Below are 18,475 nucleotides of genomic sequence, written 5' to 3'. Positions count from 1 at the left end.
AGTCAACCTGTGGAACTACTTGCCTGAGGAGGTTGTGAGTACGACTAAAACAGGGTTTAAAAGAGAACTGGATAAATTCATGGAGGTTAAGTCCATTAAATGCCATTAGCCAGGATGGGTAAGGAATGGTGTCCCTAGCCTCTGTTTGTCAGAAGGTGGAGATGGATGGCAGGAGAGAGACCACTTGATCATTACCTGTTAGGTTCACTCCCTCTGGGGCACCTGGCATTGGCCACTGTTGGCAGACAGGATACTGGGCTGGACGGACCTTTGGTCTGACCCAGTATGGCCATTCTTATGTTCTTATGTTAATCGGAAGACGTCTGTGTAAGCTGGAAAGCATTGGAAGAGGCCCTGGAGGTTTTTCGCCTTCCTCTGTAGCCTGGGGCACGGGTCACTTGCTGGAGGATTCTCTGCTCCTTGAAGTCTTTAAACCACGATTTGAGGACTTCAATAGTTCAGACATAGGTGAGGTTTTTCGCAGGAGTGGGTGGGTGAGATTCTGTGGCCTGCGTTGTGCAGGAGGTCAGACTAGATGATCATAATGGTCCCTTCTGACCTTAGTATCTATGAATCTATGAATCTATGTCTCTTTCACCAAAAGAAATTGGTCCAATAGAGATATTACCTCACCTGCCTTTCCTCATCTGAACAGAGCCCTTTACATTAAAAAGCCTTTTCTTATTGGCTAAGGTGGCACTGGACAGATCTATGTTTCTCAACCTTTTCAAGCTGGCAACGCCATATTTAAAAGAAAAGTTTGTGACCCTTTTACTTTTACTATACAATAAGAGTAAAAAATGTATTGATTATAAGCCAATAGAATTTGTGTGTATATTTCTAGGGGTTGACAGAGAACACTTGACCTTGAAGCGCACTGGGAATGGGGGACGAAGCCTAAGAGTTTCTTTGCTTTAGATTTTTATTCAGTTTTCAAGTTCACACAACCCTTGACTGCCTCATATGAGCCCCCTGCCTCAGGGCCACCGCCCACCCACTGAGAAACACCGGCCGGAGAACTCCTGATGTGGGATTGCTCTGTCTTTAGGCCACGCGCCCGGCCTGTTCCCCTGTAGGTAACACTGGGATGAGACGCTCCCCCCACGCAGAGTTGGCCCGGCTGGCGTGCGGACGGGTGTACATCCAAGATGAGCAGGGCGGTACCGGTGATTGGCTGAGCAGCGTGTAGTGCTCGCAGCATCGGGGCTTACGCGCAGCCCCTGCAAGCCTGCCCGTGGGGGGCTCCCTAGCCCGGCGCTGCCTCTGACTCGTGCGATCACAGGGAGAAGGGCTGGAGCGAACCAGGGGCGCGGCGTCAGGACAGCCCCGCGCCTATTGGGTGACACGATTGGCGGGCGTGTGGTGAAGAGGGGCGGCGCTAGGCCAGCGACAGGCGCGCGACCTCCCGCTCAGGGCACGTGAGGGACACGCCCCGCCCCGCCCCGCGCGCAGCCGCGCTACCGCCCGGAAACCGGAAGCGCGGCGGCCCGCAAGCCGTCAGGTCACGTGCGGCCGCTCAGCTGAGCATCTGCGGAAGTAGCCCGGCCGGAGTGACCTGGGCCGGAGGGGGGTCGGGCGCGGCCGGGCTCGCTGCGCGAGACAGGAGGGGCGGGGGCGGGGTCGGTGCTGCAGGAGCGGAGTTGCTCCCCGGTCTGTCGGGGGGCGGGGCGTTCTGCAGGAGGGGAGTTGTCGGAGGGTGCAGCGGGCTGCAGCGAGGGGGCTGCGTCGGGATGAGTTGAGGGGAGGGAGCTGAGTGGGTGGCGGGGGACTGGCTGGTGAGGGGGCGGCCATGGCCTCCATCCTGGACGAGTACGAAGATTCGCTGTCCCGCTCCGCCTCCCTGCAGCAGAGCCGCGCCAGCGTGGGCATCCCGCACTCCGGTAAGCGGGGGCTGGGGCTACGCGATCATCTGTGCAGGTCACAGCGTGAGAACTGCCCTGGGGCCACGATGCCCCGCCCTCCCCCTAGTCTGATTTGGGCACGAGCTCTGCAAGCGACACTGCAAGCCTGCAGGATGCTGCCCTGTTGACTTGAGTCTGGCTGGCCTTGGGAGGCACCGTGATCTTACTGGCTAAATAGGGTTGCAGAGTCAGACTTCGGTTCTGTTCCCAAGTCTGCCAGTGGCTTCCTGTATCACTGAGGTCAAATAACCCCTCCTTGCCTCCCTTTCCCTTTTGTTAAATGGGTGTCATAATACCTCATGGATAGTTGTGCGGTTTGCTATGCATCCGATGAAGTGAGCTGTAGCTCACGAAAGCTCATGCTCAAATAAACTGGTTAGTCTCTAAGGTGCCACAAGTACTCCTTTTCTTTGTGCGGTTTAGTTTGTAATGCGTTTTCAGATTCTGTGGTGACACTATAGAAGAGCAAATTATTAATGTCATCATGCAGTACTTTGAATGAATTCTCAGTGTTCCCATCTTTCCTGGTTTTCTCTATGTGAGGACAATTAGGGCCTTAATTAATCACTATAGGTACCAAAGATAGGTGTTATAGCATAGAGCGGGCACTCTGTCATGTGATTCTGCTCTATCTCTGGGTCCACATTGGATATTTGCCATTACTACTTCATGTTGAGGCAGTTGCAAGGAAATGAATTTTACATTACGTTTAGCAAATGGAAGCCTTGCTAATAGCTGAAGTACAGAAAATGAGAAGATGTGTACAGTATTTTTGACAGGTTTCAGAGTAACAGCCGTGTTAGTCTGTATTCGCAAAAAGAAAAGGAGTACTTGTGGCACCTTAGAGACTAACCAATTTATTTGAGCATAAGCTTTCGTGAGCTACAGCTCACTTCATCGCATCCTGTAGCTCATGAAAGCTTATGCTCAAATAAATTGGTTAGTCTCTAAGGTGCCACAAGTACTCCTTTTCTTTTTACAGTATTTTTGTAATCACAAATGCAATCTGCGCACTTAACCTGTGAACACAATGTTACAATACATCAGTTCTTCTCAGATTCTCCATTGTGTATAAATAGGGCTCTACCAAATTCACAGTCCATTTTGATCAATTTCAAAGTCATAAGATTTTAAAAATTGTGAATTTCATGATTTCAGATAAATAAATCTGAAATTTCACAGTGTTGTAATCGTAGAGGTCCTGACCTAAAAAGGAGTTGTGTGTGTAGGGTGTGTGTGTGTGTGTGGGGGTTGTGGTACTGCTACCCTTACTTCTGCACTGCTGATGATGGCGGCGCTGCCTTCAGAGCTGGGTGGCCGAAGAGGAATGGCTGCTGGCCGGGAGCCCAGCTCTGAAGGCACAGCCACCACCAGCAGCAGTGCAGAAGTAAGGATGCCATGGTATCGTATTGCCACCCTGTGCTGGTACTTGTAGGGCACCCCCTTCAGAGCTGGGTGCCTGGCCAAAAGCCACCGCTCTCCAGCCGTCCAGCTCTGAACGCAGTGCAGAAGTAAAGGTGATGATACTGTGACCCCCCCTAAAATAACCGCATGACTCCCCTGCAACTCCTTTTGGGTCAGGACCCCCAATTTGACAAACACAGGTCGCCCCCATGAAATCTGTATAATATAGAGTAAAAGCACATGGGAAATCAGATTTCACTGTCCATGAAGCGTTTTTCATGACCACAATTTGGTAGGGCTCTGTGTTTAGAGCGTAGCTTGAACTTGGTTATAGAGTGAAACTGTTTGAGGAAGAAGGATTCCAGTCCCAAATTGCTTCATTGCAATTTTGACTGTAGTGAACCTCTATTTAGAGTGAAATTATTATGTGGGGTGGAAAATGACTTAATCCTAAAATATCACTGCTATATGAATGCACTTGTATACGAGGCAAAAAAGAGAATGTGAAATGGTTTTAAAGTTATGAGCTTGGGGTGAGCTCTAACCACTGCTTCTCCACTTGTCAACCCAAATTTGTGGCAATAATGTCTCACAGGAGGCCTCCTGTCTATGCCACTTCTTGTTTTGTTTTTTAATCAGTTTCTTAGTCTTTCTTTGCTCCTTTCCTTTTTGAGGAACTTGAGTAACTATAGAAACTATTAAACATTTTGTATGTGTGATGCTTAGTGACATCGTGTTAGTTGCCCAGCCCAGGGAAACTTACCAATATACTGGATGCAGAGAACATAGGTTCCATCACATGTATAATGACTGTGTAATTCTCATGGGCTGATTTCATATTAGTATGGTTACCACTACAGAAGTGTGGCATGAAAGCAATCTGTGTTGGTCTGAAACTTTATGCCACAATTTGTGCTGGCACCTACATTAGGTCCACCTGTGTAATGTAATATAAATATACAATAATTATGTGATGGGTTATGCCAGCTATGCAATATGAATGAGGAGTAACTTGCTAGAGGGGCAATTATGTAGTACATTCCCCTATTAATCAAACTAGTGAGTCTTGAGTTTCACATGTGGTTTCTCCTACTGCCACCATATAAGGTTGAATTAGATATGAGACCCAGTTAGCTTTAAAAGGACTATGTTCTATCTAGCATTGCCACTTCAGTGCTGGCCACTCAGCAAAGTTGGCATCTCTTTGCTGAGTTAAAAATCTATAGGCATATGCTTCTGAAAGTATCTGTGACTGGCTCCCCACTTTAGTTGAATCCTAACCTATCAAAAGGTTTTAAGTATCGTCTGGAACTGCTAGATAAGCAGGGTTGTATGATGTATATCTGTGGGAAAAGTTTGATTATACCAAGCTGTGTATAAAATAAAAGGGATAAACAGAGAGAGAACAAATTAAATATAGTCCATACACTGAAGTTCATATTTCTTAAAATATGGCTTGTTACCTTTATTTGGTTAAGTTTAATTGAAGTCAGGGTTCTGAATCTCTTAACAGAGGTCCCCCCCCACCCACCGGTTAATTATTTTGGTGCTAAATGGAAGTTAACGGAAGCAGAATGGTTTTAAGAGTTTGGCTAACAATTCCTTTCCTTCCCTTTTGCTCTGCTTTCACTCTTGACTCCTGCATTATCATCTCTTAAGTAGTTTTTCAGTTATTATAGACTCTGTCTTCACTAAAAATTTTACCTGTTGCTGGCAAATGGGTGTCAGCAAAGGGGACAGCTGAACCATATTTGAGTTGAGAGGCAGCCATGTTCATCACCATTTTAGAATCTGCTGGTGTCCCTTCAGGGCTCCGGTTGTGGCTTTGAACATGACTTGAAAGTAAATTGGTTGGCAGCAGTTGCAGACCGATCTAAAGTTTGGGGAATAGATAAAAGTAATAGCTTTACATAGAGCACATTCACATAAGAGCAAACCATAACATTGTACCTGAAATTTTGTGAAGTGTTAAGCTGGTTGAAGTGCGTGCCGAAGTGCTGTGCTTTTACTGATGCTATTTCAGAAAGATGTAGATCGCAAAAGAGCAAAGACTGGGGATGGCTGAAACGCAAACTGCAGGTTCCTCAAGTCCCAAAAGACCTGGCTGGAGTTAGTAGTGATCTTATTTCATTGTCTTTCTCCAGATGTTTCAGCCTCTGGGAGGTAGAAAGAAAGAAGGCTCATCCAGAAATCTGAAGGTGCAACGTTTAGAATCCTAAACAATAGATTAAGCACATTTGAAAAGGTGTTTTTATGCACATTTGAGAGGAATGCAGAGGTATGGGACTGAGACTCCAAACCAAAGCTAGTTCTCCTGTTCCAAGTCAGGAAAAACGATATATGATGGAATAAAACCAATTGAATCCTACCCAAGCTTTTTGTGTTGAGGAACAGAGGCTAAAAAAGTACCTGTCTCCCCTTCTGGTGAAGATCACTAATTAAAAATCTCAAATTAATGACTGAAGTGCACATACAACTGACTGCGTTGTTACAGGTAGTCACTCAAGGAATCTAAAATACATAATTTTAAATAAAAGTGCTTTTAAATCAGTAAAACCTTCCATCCAAAAGCTAAACTGCTCCTTTCTTTACTGAGTTACATTTTCATTGGTCCTCTGACTGAGACAACCTTATTTTTTCCTGAGTGGGCAATTAGCCAGAAAAAAGTTACCTTGACTCTAAGTGAATGTGACTTAGAGATCTCATTTTAATGGCTTGATTCTTGTGCCTTTGATCATCCTCCATTCCATGTTTTTCTTTTTTCAGTAATGGGTGTCTGTATCACTTTCCCATCAGAGTGAAACTCCACTTTTGAAAATTGGCAACCCTACGTGGTCTACATGCAATTTGAGCACCGATTTAACTGAATCAATATGACCACTAGTTATGGGCCCTCTTATTTCAGGATAATAGTGTCCTTTTTCAATTTTCCTTATATCAGTTCCTCGCTGACTTAATCAAAGCCAAAATAGGACACTCAACCTGAAATATGTGTCCACAGCAGGGGGGTGCTGCTGACTTAGTTAAATGGATGGTCAAACTATGTGTAGGCAAAGGCTGAATTAAGTGCTAGCCAAAAGAGGTGTTGCATAATTAGCATGAAGTTATTTCCCATCTCTTCCAGTGCACACACTTCGGCTACCTGTAAGCTTGCTATTTTTTGAATTTGCCGCTATTGAACTAGCATCAGTAACGGGGGATAGCGATGGTAGAGCAGGTGCCAGCACTTTTGTCTCCATGTCATTTGACTGTGCTTGAGCAGGTCTAGATGATGCCGTGATAAGTGTTGACAGCCCATCTACACTAGTGTTAATCTTTTCTAGCCAGTAACTGGGCTACACTGGTGCTAGACCAGTGGTGGGAGAGTTGCTGAAAATAACATAGGGACAAGACTATAGGGGCTGATTGTGCTTTCTCTGTGCTGTTCCAGGCCCCTGCCAGCCTACAGAGCTCTAGGCCTAAACTCTGCTCCCTCTCACATGGCAGCAGAGCATTCGCTGCCTCTACAGTGCTGGGCTGACCACAGAATCCTATCCTGCCAATCAAACGGTCTTCTAACCCTCCTTTTACACTGTGTGTTTAACTTTATGCCTGCTGTTTGGCTGCTTTAGCCAGTGGCCTTGGTTTCCAGCAGCCTTGTTCTATCTTTTGCTCCTGGGGGCATTCTGTTCCAAAAAGATAAAAATTCTACACACAATATTTTAAAATTCTGCATATTTTATTTGTCAGAATAACACAGTATAATCATGCCAGCTTCAATTATTTTGGTAACTTATTTAAAAATACCTGTCAGCAAGTATGTCTGTAACAATACAGACAATGAAAAAGATTCAGGATTTTTTTTTTTGACAAATATATTCCTTACTAGGCATATTAATACAGAACTTTGATTAATCATTCATTCAAACTACAATACAGAACCATATTTCCTGCACCTCTCAGAAGCAGTGCAAAGGCTTGGGGGAGTTGGCGTAATGGAGGAGCTGAGTGAGAGAGAAGTAATTGCTGGGAAGGAGCCTGGGAGTGAATCTGGAGGGTTGTTGGATGTGGGTGGGAGAAGTATGGAACAGAGATTTTTTTGGGGGGGTGAGGGGGAGGAATTATTAGAAAGTTGGGGAGCCTCCCGCATACAGACCTTGGTTAACCCCTAGCCTCTCCCATTCAGTCAGGCACATGTGCCCCTGTCCCCATGTGTCCATGCACTCCTTCCCCCGTCCTTATACACCCCCTGTCCACATGTCCCTGCATCTCCTTCCCCCGTTCCCATGTGTCCCTGCACCCTGTCCCCATGTGGCCTTGCACCCCCACTCCTATTCAGCCCCTGTCCCTCCATTAGCCTTTCTAAACCCCAGTCTGTGACCCCCCAGCAGCCCCATGTGCCCCACTCTGTCTGTGTCTCCTCTCCCACCCCCCCATGTACATTCTCATCTGTCTCTGTGGGCAGGACGCTGTGAGGAATGCAGGCTGTCTTCTCTATGGGATGTTTTGGCTGGTGAGCAGCTGCCCTCTATTCTGGCACCACAGCAGTCCCCGGTGGGTGAAAAGCATAACTGCAGCATCTCTCCCGCAGAATGTATTTTCTGCGAAGGAAAAAGAAATCTGCAGGGAACATGAATTCTGCACATGCGCAGTGGTGCAGAATTCCCCCAGGAGTAACCTTGTGTACCTTGTAAATCCTTTGCAAGTGAAGATTTTCCCAGGCTAACTGCACTACATAGATATAACTGTCTTAGAAATCCCTGTGGAGCCAGTGGTTTTCCATCCTTGGAGGGAGGCCAGTGTAAATTTAACCTAGGAAAGAAACCAGAAATGACCAGTCCTTTCTTGTTGTCTAGCCTGAGGTGGCCTGGTCATTCTGTTAGAGGAATGCAATATTCTTGGTCAAGGGGTTACATGGTGTCCTGTGAGGGCATGGGAAATTCAGGCAGAGGAAAAACTTGCATCATAGGACTGATATGGAGAGAGCTTTGTGATACAATCTTTTTGTTGACATACAAATGTCCCCTGGATTCTACTAATGAGTATCATTCATGTTTTGTTCCATGTGAATGTCACATTATTTTACAGTTCCATGGCAGAGCTGAATTCCTTTATGGATTTTGGCTTGTGTCCATCCACCATAGGAGAACAGCCTTCAGAAGCTGCCCCATTTAGGCATGGAAACGGTGTGCTTCTAGGTTGTTCCAAGCTTTTGAAAGCTGAGCCCTGTCCAGCTTCAGAAAAATGAAACTAGTCATGCCATTCTGCCACCCTGCTATGTGGTGTTAAAAGCCTATCCATCTTAATGTATACATTTCTCATCCCCCTGCCCTGGCTAGTCCTTCACCCTCCTCCCTTCACCATCTTAGTGCTTGGCCTTCTCTTGAGGTCACTGCACCTGCTTTAAAACTTGAAAAGCTTTTATGAACTGAAACAAAACAAAACTCTAAGCCTGTTCTGAACCAGTTTCTGTAGCAGACTATGTTGCCATGCTGCTGGTGTAAAACTTTCTCCTCCTACCTGCTATAGAGACCACGCTGTCTAGTAATCTGCCACCATCTAAATTTGGTGTCTCCCAAGCTAGCCAGCTCGGTGGTCCCCTGGCGTGTAAGTGGAGCCATTAAAGCAAAATAGTTGAATAGTGGTGGTGGTGGTTCTAGTTTAGATCAGCATTGTGACTAGAACAATATGAAAGTCATTGGTTTCTACTCACCCTCCGACTCCCAGTTTCAGTTCACACACACCTGAGTTTCACTTTGAGTTTCAGGCTTCAGCAGACCTAAAATGCATTGTGCAGCTCTGACAAAATGACCACATTTGCCAGGTTTAACCCCAAATCTTAATTTGGCCTAGCCTTGCTTGAAATTCAATCCAGGTTTGCCAAAAGATCCAGGAACTGGATCACACTGGCTCAAGTTTTCAGTTTGTAATTAAATTCGAATCCGGTTCTACCTAGTTTTGGCTTTTGTTGGGCAGCGTTGTGGTCTCATGGTTAGGGCACTGATTCTGGTACTCACCAGACTTGAGTGCTAGTCTCGGCAAGCTGTGTGACTTCAGTCAATTCACTGAACCCCATGGTTCAGTTTCTCTCAAATGTAAAATTGGAGTAACGGTACTTATTCATTTTTTTCAAGTGCTTTGAGCTTGGTGGATGTAAAACATTATACAAGTATTATGAAACTTTTCTACTGATCTAGTTGCGACTTCCAGCTGTATTGCTTGCAGTCACTGATCTTAAATTGTTTTATGGCAATTAAAAGCTAGATTTTTTCCATAAAATTAATCAATCTTTAATCTTTTGAATAATCTTAATTTCCGCCTTTTCTTTTGTGTGATGGATGCTAGACTGAATAAGAGAGAAATTAATTTTATCCTCCCCAAATGAAACATTTTAAACTAATGCCACCTCTGATTTCTGAGTCTTTCATTAGACTGTAAACTCTGTGAAGCATAGATACCATCTATGTTAGCACCTTGTACAGCACCATTTCAGTGTTTTAACAAATAACCTGATTTTCCAGTAGTTGACCATTTGTTTTCTTAAAAAGAAAAGGAGTACTTGTGGCACCTTAATTTATTTGAGCATAAGCTTTTGTGAGCTACAGCTCACTTCATCAGATGCATGCAGTGGAAAATACAGTGGGGAGATTTTATATATACAGAGAACATGAAACAATGGGTGTTACCATACACACTGTAACGAGAGTGATCAGGTAAAGTGAGCTATTACCAGCAGGAGAGAAAAAAAACTTTTGTAGTGATAATCAAGGTGGGCCATTTCCAGCAGTTGACAAGAACATGTGAGGAACAGTAAGGGGGGGGGGGGGGAGCGGAATAAACATGGGAAAATAGTTTTACTTTGTGTAATAACACATCCACTCCCAGTCTTTATTCAAGTCTAATTTCTTGTCCTCCTCTTAATCAGCTTTTTATAAAGTTGTCATGCAACTGTAATGTGCAGTTTCTTCCAGAGTTTTCAGGGTTCGCTGTGTTTGTTTGTTTGTTTGTTTTTTCAGGTTAGTGCCATGTGACAAATTGCTCCACTGTGGCAGAATGGGAAAATAGACTTTTACTGTATCTCCAAACATGCACCTGGGGAAAAGATTAGATGCTACTCCCCATGATTCCACACCATGGAGCACTTCACTTTCCTGTAGCCCTCCCTGTTTCTGCTCCCTGTTTTAGGTTACATTTAGTGTTGTCTCTTTTCTGAACTACATTTGTATTTTCATGTTTCCTAGGGTATGTGAATGCTCGGCTGGAGAAGGAGACTCCAATATTTAACAAGCAAAGGATTGATTTCACTCCTCCAGAGAAAATTAACAGCCTTGTGGTCTCCTGTAACCAACTCTGTATGAGCCTTGGCAGAGACACCCTTTTCAGGTAACTTGTACTATTTAAGACCTGAAGCCTTCACAGCCTGTTTTTGGGTCGCGTGGAAACCCTGTCTCTAAACTAGGTGCAGATTCATGGTCTTTTGTAAAAGAGAAAGGTATAATTTTGTTTCCACAATTACATGGGCTCTTCCTGCATCTTGGTAACTTGCTTTGTCATTCCTCCATGCAGGATTGATCTTGGCAAGGCAGATGAACCTAATCAGGTAGAGTTGGGACGCAAGGATGAAGCCAGAGTCTACAAGATGTTTTTGGACCACACAGGTGAGGTGATGGTGTAGGGGAAATTGCAATATGCTGTTTAATATCTACAACAAATGCAATAATTGTGTTTAAACAAGCATTTAATTAAGGAAGATTTCCAGTTTCTGTTCTGTGTGTGGAAGGAGTACGTGGCCCACCTGGGGAATGAACTCAGACTACCTAATTATTGTCCAGGGACTCTGCCTATTTAATACCCAAGGGTTAGAGGAAGAGTACTGTGCCTTACTCCTTACATTTTGGTGTATATGAACCACTGCCCAAGTTCTTTATTGACAGATGTGGGCTGACTTGAGTGAGCTTTTTACAACTGATAAAAGAAAATTCTCCTTACGTGATGTACATCTAACTTTTGGAGCCCATTGCCTCCTTTGGCCTTAGGAGGCCAGGAGCTTAGCAGATTTCTAAATAGGATTATAATTATAATATCCACAGTTAACTCTAGCTGGGATGAAACACTTATAAAATATAAAACCTAATGACAACAATTAGCAGCCTGGACTTTCTATGGGCCATTTATTCCAGAGTTGTTCATATAGGGTTTCTTGCACCTTCCTTTGAAGCATTGTCAGTTGTGATACTAGGCTAAATGGACCACTGATCTCATCCATTATTGCAATCCCCAGGTTCTTATGAATTCAAATTCTTGGGGGAACTCTAGGAACTTGACTTCCATGTTTTGTCTAACATGACTCTGAGAACAACCAGCAGTCTTGCTTTACAGTAGTGGTCTGCCTGGGTTGTGGTGTTTGCAGTTCCTTTAACCCTGCACCCATTAATTGTCTATCTCTTGCTATATGCCTTACAGGATCTCATCTTGTGATTGCACTGAACACTAGTGAATGCCTGTATTTGAACAGAAGTGCTCAGAAGGTGCGGACGCTCTCCCGCTGGAAAGGTCACTTGATTGAAAGTGTGGGCTGGAACAAGTTTCTGGGTTCAGAGACTAACACTGGTCCTATCCTGGTGGGGACAGCCCAGGGCCAAATATATGAGGCTGAGATCTCTGTCAGCGAGGGAAGTCTCTTCAGCACTAATCTGGACCAGTATTTCCGACTGGCCTATACCTTAGAGGAGGAGGCAGGACCGACCCCAGTCTGCTGTCTGGAAATAGAGCGAGGGCTCGATGGGAAATGTTTTATCATTGCCACTACTCGTAAGAGACTCTTCCAGTTTGTTGGCAAAGTGCCTGAGGGGGCGGAGCAACAGGGCTTTGGCTTCGTGTTTGGCATGCATGCAGACCACTTGCCCAGCTTCCGAGAGTTCCCAGCCAGCTTTGGCTACAGCGAAATAGCATTTTACACTCCAAAGCTACGCTCCTCCCCACGCTCCTTTGCCTGGATGATGGGAAATGGGGTCTTGTATGGTACATTGGACTATGGACGGCCTGACTCTATTCTGAGTGATGAACGGGTCTGGGAGTATCCCTCTGATGTAGATGTGGCAGCTAACAAGCCAATCTCCATAGTGCTCACCCAGTTCCACTTCCTGCTGCTACTGCCTGACAGAGTGAAGGCTGTGTGCACTCTGAATGGGCAGGTTGTCTTCCAAGACCTGTTCTTGGAGAAGTTTGGCTCGTTGAAGCGCATGATCAAAGATCCCACAGTCGGGCAGATCTGGATCTACACGGAGAAAGTTGTATTCCGCTACCACGTACAACGGGAATCGAGAGATGTCTGGAAGATGTACATGAACATTAACAAGTTTGATCTGGCCAAAGAGTACTGCAAAGACCGTCCTGAGTGCCTAGATATTGTGTTGGCAAGAGAGGCAGAACACTCCTTCCAAAACAAGAGGTACCTAGATAGTGCCAAGTGTTATGCACTGACCCAGAACTACTTTGAAGAGATTGCCCTTAAGTTCATTGAAGCCAAGCAGGAGGAGGCATTGATGGAGTTTCTGCTCAAGAAACTGGCCAGCTTAAAGTCCTCTGAAAAGACGCAGACAACTTTGCTGACCACCTGGTTAACAGAGCTTTACTTGAATCGGCTAGGTGCTCTGGAGGGGAACACCTCGAAAAGGAATCTCTTTGAGGCGACTCGGGAGAAGTTCTGCGGCTTCCTGAGCAGCCCCAGAAACAAAGAGTGCCTGTTCAATAACCGAGCGTCCATCTATGAGTTGCTAGCAAGCCATGGGGACACAGAACACATGGTCTATTTTTCAGTTATTATGCAGGACTATGAGAGAGTGGTAGCCCATCACTGCCAGCATGATGACTATGATGAAGCCCTAAACGTCCTTACCAGACACAGAGATGAGAAGCTCTTTTACAAGTTCTCTCCGGTCCTGATCCAGCACATCCCCAAGAAGGTGGTTGATGCTTGGATCTCCATGGGCACGAAACTGGATGCCAGGAAGCTCATACCTGCCCTCGTCAACTACAGCCAAAGTGGGAGCACCCAACAGATCAGTGAAGCTATTCGATACATGGAATTCTGTGTGTGTGAGCTGGAGGAAACCGAGCAAGCCATTCACAACTATCTGTTGTCTCTCTATGCTTTGTGTCGGCCAGACTCGCTGCTATCATATCTCGAACAAGCAGGAGCCAACCCTAACAGGATCCACTATGACCTGAAGTATGCGCTTCGGTTGTGTGCAGAGCATGGACACCACCGAGCCTGTGTCCATGTTTACAAAGTGATGGAGTTATATGAGGAAGCAGTGGATCTAGCTCTGCAGGTGTGTGCTACTATGTTTAGTACTCTTAGTTAATTTGTTCTTGAAGGTCCAATGGTGGAGAGCTTTCCCTTTCTTAAAGGGAAGGGGTGGGAAGGCTGGCTAGTGTGTTTAAAGGGTTATAAAGGCCCCAAGAAAGGGAGGGAATATCTGTCACCATATTAACTTAGAGCAATAGTGGAAGCTCAGAACTATCAGGGTATGTTTACACTGCAATTAAAAATTGGCTGGCCTGTGCCAGCTGACTCTGGCCCATGCTAAGGGGCTGTTTAATTGCGATGTAGATGTTTGGGCTCGGTCTAGATCCCAGACTCTAGGACCCTGCGAGGTGGGAGGTTCCCAGAGCTCAGGCTTGCAGCCCAATTTGAAATGTGTGTACCACAATTAAACAGTTCTTTAGCCTGAGTCAGATGGCATGGGCCAGCCCTGGGTGTCTAATTGTAGTGTAAAGATACCCACAGTGGATATCTGATTTTCACAGACCATAATCTTAGGAGAGTGAAAGAGACTGTGTGGTGGGGGATGTGGTTTCTGTTAATGCAGTCCTGGCTCTGTGGTACTCTGCTCATTGATAACCAGCTCTGCTGATCTGAGGATCCCACCCTATTCTTAATCTCCTGATTTAATTAAAAAAGGCAAGAAAAACTTAAAATGAATTTATCCCCCCTTGGTCATCTTGTAGAAAGTTTAAATTAGTGTAGAGGTAACTTAGGTTCTGAATGATGACAGTGCAGTGTGTACAATTTAAAGTGCTGACATTTACTGAGTTTAGTTCATCACAATATTTGCAGAATCCTACATTCTGAGTATAGAGAATACTGTGGAGGAGATAAATGCTCTAGCCCGGTAAAGGTCAAAAATTGTAACTGTGCCTGCTGTATGAGGGTGGATACTTAATTCATTGTTGTAACCTTGGAGGTCGAAGGTCACTAGTGGCTTTGGAGAGCTAGATCTTCCTGTTGTGTTCCTGGACCCTAATGACTCTTCAAAGTGATCCAGAATTGCTATGCACACCTTTTGTGTTGGGAGTGGATGTCTCAGGGGGAGAGAGGATGTGGCTGACAAACAGCCAAGTGGGCATGTCAACTGTATAGCTGTAGTTATGATTGACATAAGGGAGAGATCTCCTACTGGTGTCCTTCCTTTACTGGTAGTGGGCTCTCATGACGGAGAGAGAAGTGAAGAGGAAATCATAATTTTGTTTCCTTACTGTTCTGTTCAATTTTCAGGTGGATGTGGATCTAGCAAAGTCCTGTGCAGACCTCCCTGAAGAGGATGAGGAACTACGGAAGAAGCTCTGGTTGAAAATTGCTCGCCACGTGGTCCAGGAAGAGAAGGACGTCAAGAAGGCTATGGCCTGCCTTTCTAGCTGCAACTTACTAAAGATTGAAGACGTCCTTCCCTTCTTCCCTGACTTTGTCACAATCGACCACTTCAAGGAGGCAATCTGCAACTCTCTGGAGGACTACAACAGGCACATTGAGGAGCTGAAGAGAGAGATGGAGGAAGCTACACAGAGTGCCAAGAGAATCCGGGAGGACATCCAGGAGATGAGAAACAAATATGGCTCTGTGGAGCCTCAGGAGAAGTGTGCAGCCTGTGACTTTCCACTCCTAAACCGCCCTTTCTACCTTTTCCTTTGCGGCCACATGTTCCACTATGACTGTCTGTTCCAGGCAGTTTTTCCAAACCTGCCTGCCTACAAGCAAGCTAAGCTAGAAGACCTTCAGAAGAAGCTGGGAGCCACAAGCCAGCCCTCCAAAGCCCATCATCGCCCCAAGGACACAGATGCCACCAGCTTGGGGAAGGGACAGCAGAGTCGGGAGCAGATCAAGGCAGACATTGATGATATTGTAGCAGCTGAATGCGTGTACTGTGGGGAGCTGATGATCCGGTCCATTGACAAGCCTTTCATTGACCCACAAAAGTATGAGGAGGAGAGGCAGAGTTGGCTGTAGGGTCACACAGTTATTGTTCGAGGCTGCGCATGAACACAAAACTTTGAGTTATACGTCATGTCCACTGCCTGTGAAATATGCATATTAGGAATTAGCCTCCAGAAATCTGAAAACAAATGGATTCGATAGAGCTCTAAGGAGAGAGCAGCTGGTACTGTTATGTGGAAAGCAATGAGTTAGTCCTGGAGGACTATGAGAGAAATGGTTATGGTTGTCTAAGAACTGGAAGATTAATTTCCACCAATGCCTCAGAACTTCTTCTGGCTTCTCTCTGAAGGTGAGCTTGAGCTTGCCTCTTGAAGCTGCTCTTATGAGACCCTTTGGCATGAAGATAAGAATACCTCATTGCCCAGAGAGAACTGGGAACAGAAAAATGATTTCATTCAGTTGCACTGCTTCCCCATTTTATAGTATTAATTCAGGTGAAGACTGGGGCGATGGGAAGAAGCAGTGGGGAGTGCTTGGTGGCATAGGCTTTCATTCATCACTTTCAAATTAGGAATTGCTTTTAGTTTGCTTCCTAATGAGATTGTTTAGCCAGCTTTACTGACAGAAATGTAAAAGGAAGGCAATAGACTTGCGTTTACATGTGTGTCTACAAACATCTGTCCTGTTACACGAATGCATGGTTCTGTATAATAACATAAAAATATGATTCTTAAGCAGCGCAGTGTCTAAAAAGATGCATATTAATCCCTGTGTCTGGAATTTCGGGGTTGTGGTCTTTCCCCAGTTTTCCAACAAGTTTTTTGGTCTGATCCATACAGTTGAATCTTCTGTAGGATCTCTTCACTTTGTTTCCAGCCATTATACTGTAGTCCATTCTGAATACCCATACTGGGACATTCTGCACAATTACCTGTTTTGGTTCCAGCACCACTGAAGTACAGTACTTGCTAATGGTAGTTTGAGTATTACGTATAATGATACTTCACAGGTAGCACCACTGAGTGGGCACTCCAATGAAAGTCTAGCAATCAGTTTCCTCAAGGACTGACCACAGCACTTCTCTGAGTCAGTGACACCATTTCATCTTTCATCTTGAAGCAGAAACTTGAGAGCCTTTGGCGTCCTTTGCTAAGCAATCTAACTGTTCCCTTCATGGCTTAGTTGAGTGCTCCTGTAGGTCAGTGTATTTCTCCCCAACCCCTCCAGATGCTGCTCAGCATTGGAAGATTTTTTTTTGGTCCTGTTTTTGACAGGGAGATCATTACACTTGAGGTGGAGGATGAGATTTTTCTCTAGCACCTTAGTAGGAGTTAGTAGTGGCATGTGACATTTAGATCTGTCAGCACTTCCTCATGAAAGAACTAAACTTCCCATGGAGCTTTGGCTGGGACTAAATCACAAAGATCCACAGATGAGGGGCAGTCGTGAGAATCACGTTTTGTAAAGCGGTGGTGGATATTTGTCAGTTTAGTTGAGAGGAAATTAAAAAAAAAAAAAATCTCTCCTGACTTCTATAAAGCTTATGTTCTTGTCTTGAGAACCCATCTGTGACCTGCTAGCCACTCATGACAGCTGCTGTGACTGTGGAACTGGGTCTTGGTGTAATACAAAATTACATTTTGTCTTCTTAACTGGGGGTCTTAGTAGCCTCACAGGGTTCCAGTAGAACTTCCCCAACTTCTGATCAGAGCATTTCCTAACTGAGGGCTTAGCCTGCAATGTTTTACTTGTGCAGTGCTGGCAGGAAGAAGCCTTAAATCAGAGGTGGGCAAACTATGGCCCGCGGGCCACATCTGACCTGCGGGACCATCCTGCCCGGCCCCTGAGCTCCCGGCCGGGGAGGCTAGCCCCCGGCCCCTCCCCTGCTGTCTCCTCTCCCCTGCAGCTAACGTGCTGGAGCAGCACGGCTTGCACCCGCCCACCTCCCAGACTTTCCAATAAGCCTGTCCTGCCGCCAGCATGGTAAGGGGGCAGGGAGAGTTGGATAAGGGGCAGGAGGTCCCAGGGGGCAGTCAGGGGACAGGGGGCAGTTGGATGGGGTGGGGGTGGTCAGGAGACAGGGAGTGGGGGGAGGTTGGATAGGGGGTGGGGAGCAGGGGGGTTGAATGGGGGTGGGGTCCTGGGGGGGCAGTTAGGGATGGGGGTCCCCGGAGGGGGCGGTCAGGGGACAAGGAATGTGGGGGAGGGGTTGGATGGGTCGGGAGTTCTGAGGGGGCTGGGGACAGGCTGTTTGGGGAGGCACAGCTTTCCCTACCCGGCCCTCCATACCGTTTCGCAACCCCAGTGTGGTCCTCGGGCCAAAAAGTTTGCCCACCCCTCCCCTAAATGAACACTGTCAGAGCTGCATTTCAGTAGTAGAAAGAACTGTTGCTATTGGAAATATTATCTTTTTACTACTAGAACTGCTGAATAACTAGTTTCATTAGTGCCAGCTATTAGTGCTTGTTGATGGCTTATCAGTTCTCTTTTTGGTTGGTTCTGGATTGCTGTTTGACTTGAGAGAGCTGCTCTCTGTACCAGAAGGCTTTTGTGATGAAGACACATGAGGTATGTGTCTCACTTATTGAATGTGATGTCTTTGAAATTCTACATTAAACCTTCCTGATATGATTGACTGCTGGATTTTTGTTCTTGGCTGGAAGCTTGTGTGCGTTTTATACACGATGAAAGTAGTTCTGATAAAAATTGGGGATGGGCCGTCTTCTGCCTTGTCATTGCTTTGTAAAAGATCATAATCCAAATTAATTTTAATCCACCCCAGGGGATTTCAAATTGCTCAGTTTCCTTGGGAGGCTGTCTTCCTCCTCATTCCTTTCACATGTCCACAGCTCGCTCTCTCTGGAGTTTTAGAATTACAGGACAGTTCTTTTACATTCAAAGCTCTTGAACTGTTTTGTTTTACGATACCAAATACTTCAGAGCACAATACAAGCATTAATCATTCTATACTCCC

The 18,475-nt window shown here is 45.6% G+C and overlaps 1 protein-coding gene across 1 annotated transcript; it reads left to right on the top strand.

The window, feature by feature from the left end:
• Positions 1–1,173: 1,173 nt before the first annotated feature.
• Positions 1,174–18,132, top strand: VPS18 (VPS18 core subunit of CORVET and HOPS complexes). The gene is made up of 5 exons (XM_027818182.3): positions 1,174–1,880; positions 10,526–10,667; positions 10,851–10,942; positions 11,748–13,618; positions 14,845–18,132. The coding sequence occupies exons 1-5, from the start codon at positions 1,790–1,792 to the stop codon at positions 15,571–15,573; spliced, it is 2,925 nt and encodes a 974-aa protein (XP_027673983.2). The 5' UTR covers positions 1,174–1,789; the 3' UTR covers positions 15,574–18,132.
• Positions 18,133–18,475: the final 343 nt, after the last annotated feature.

This window comes from Chelonia mydas, chromosome 6 (assembly GCF_015237465.2).
Source record: "Chelonia mydas isolate rCheMyd1 chromosome 6, rCheMyd1.pri.v2, whole genome shotgun sequence".
NCBI lineage: Eukaryota > Metazoa > Chordata > Testudines > Cheloniidae > Chelonia > Chelonia mydas.
The sequence above is the reverse complement of the archived record's forward strand: the minus strand, read 5'-3'. Positions and strand labels throughout refer to the sequence as shown.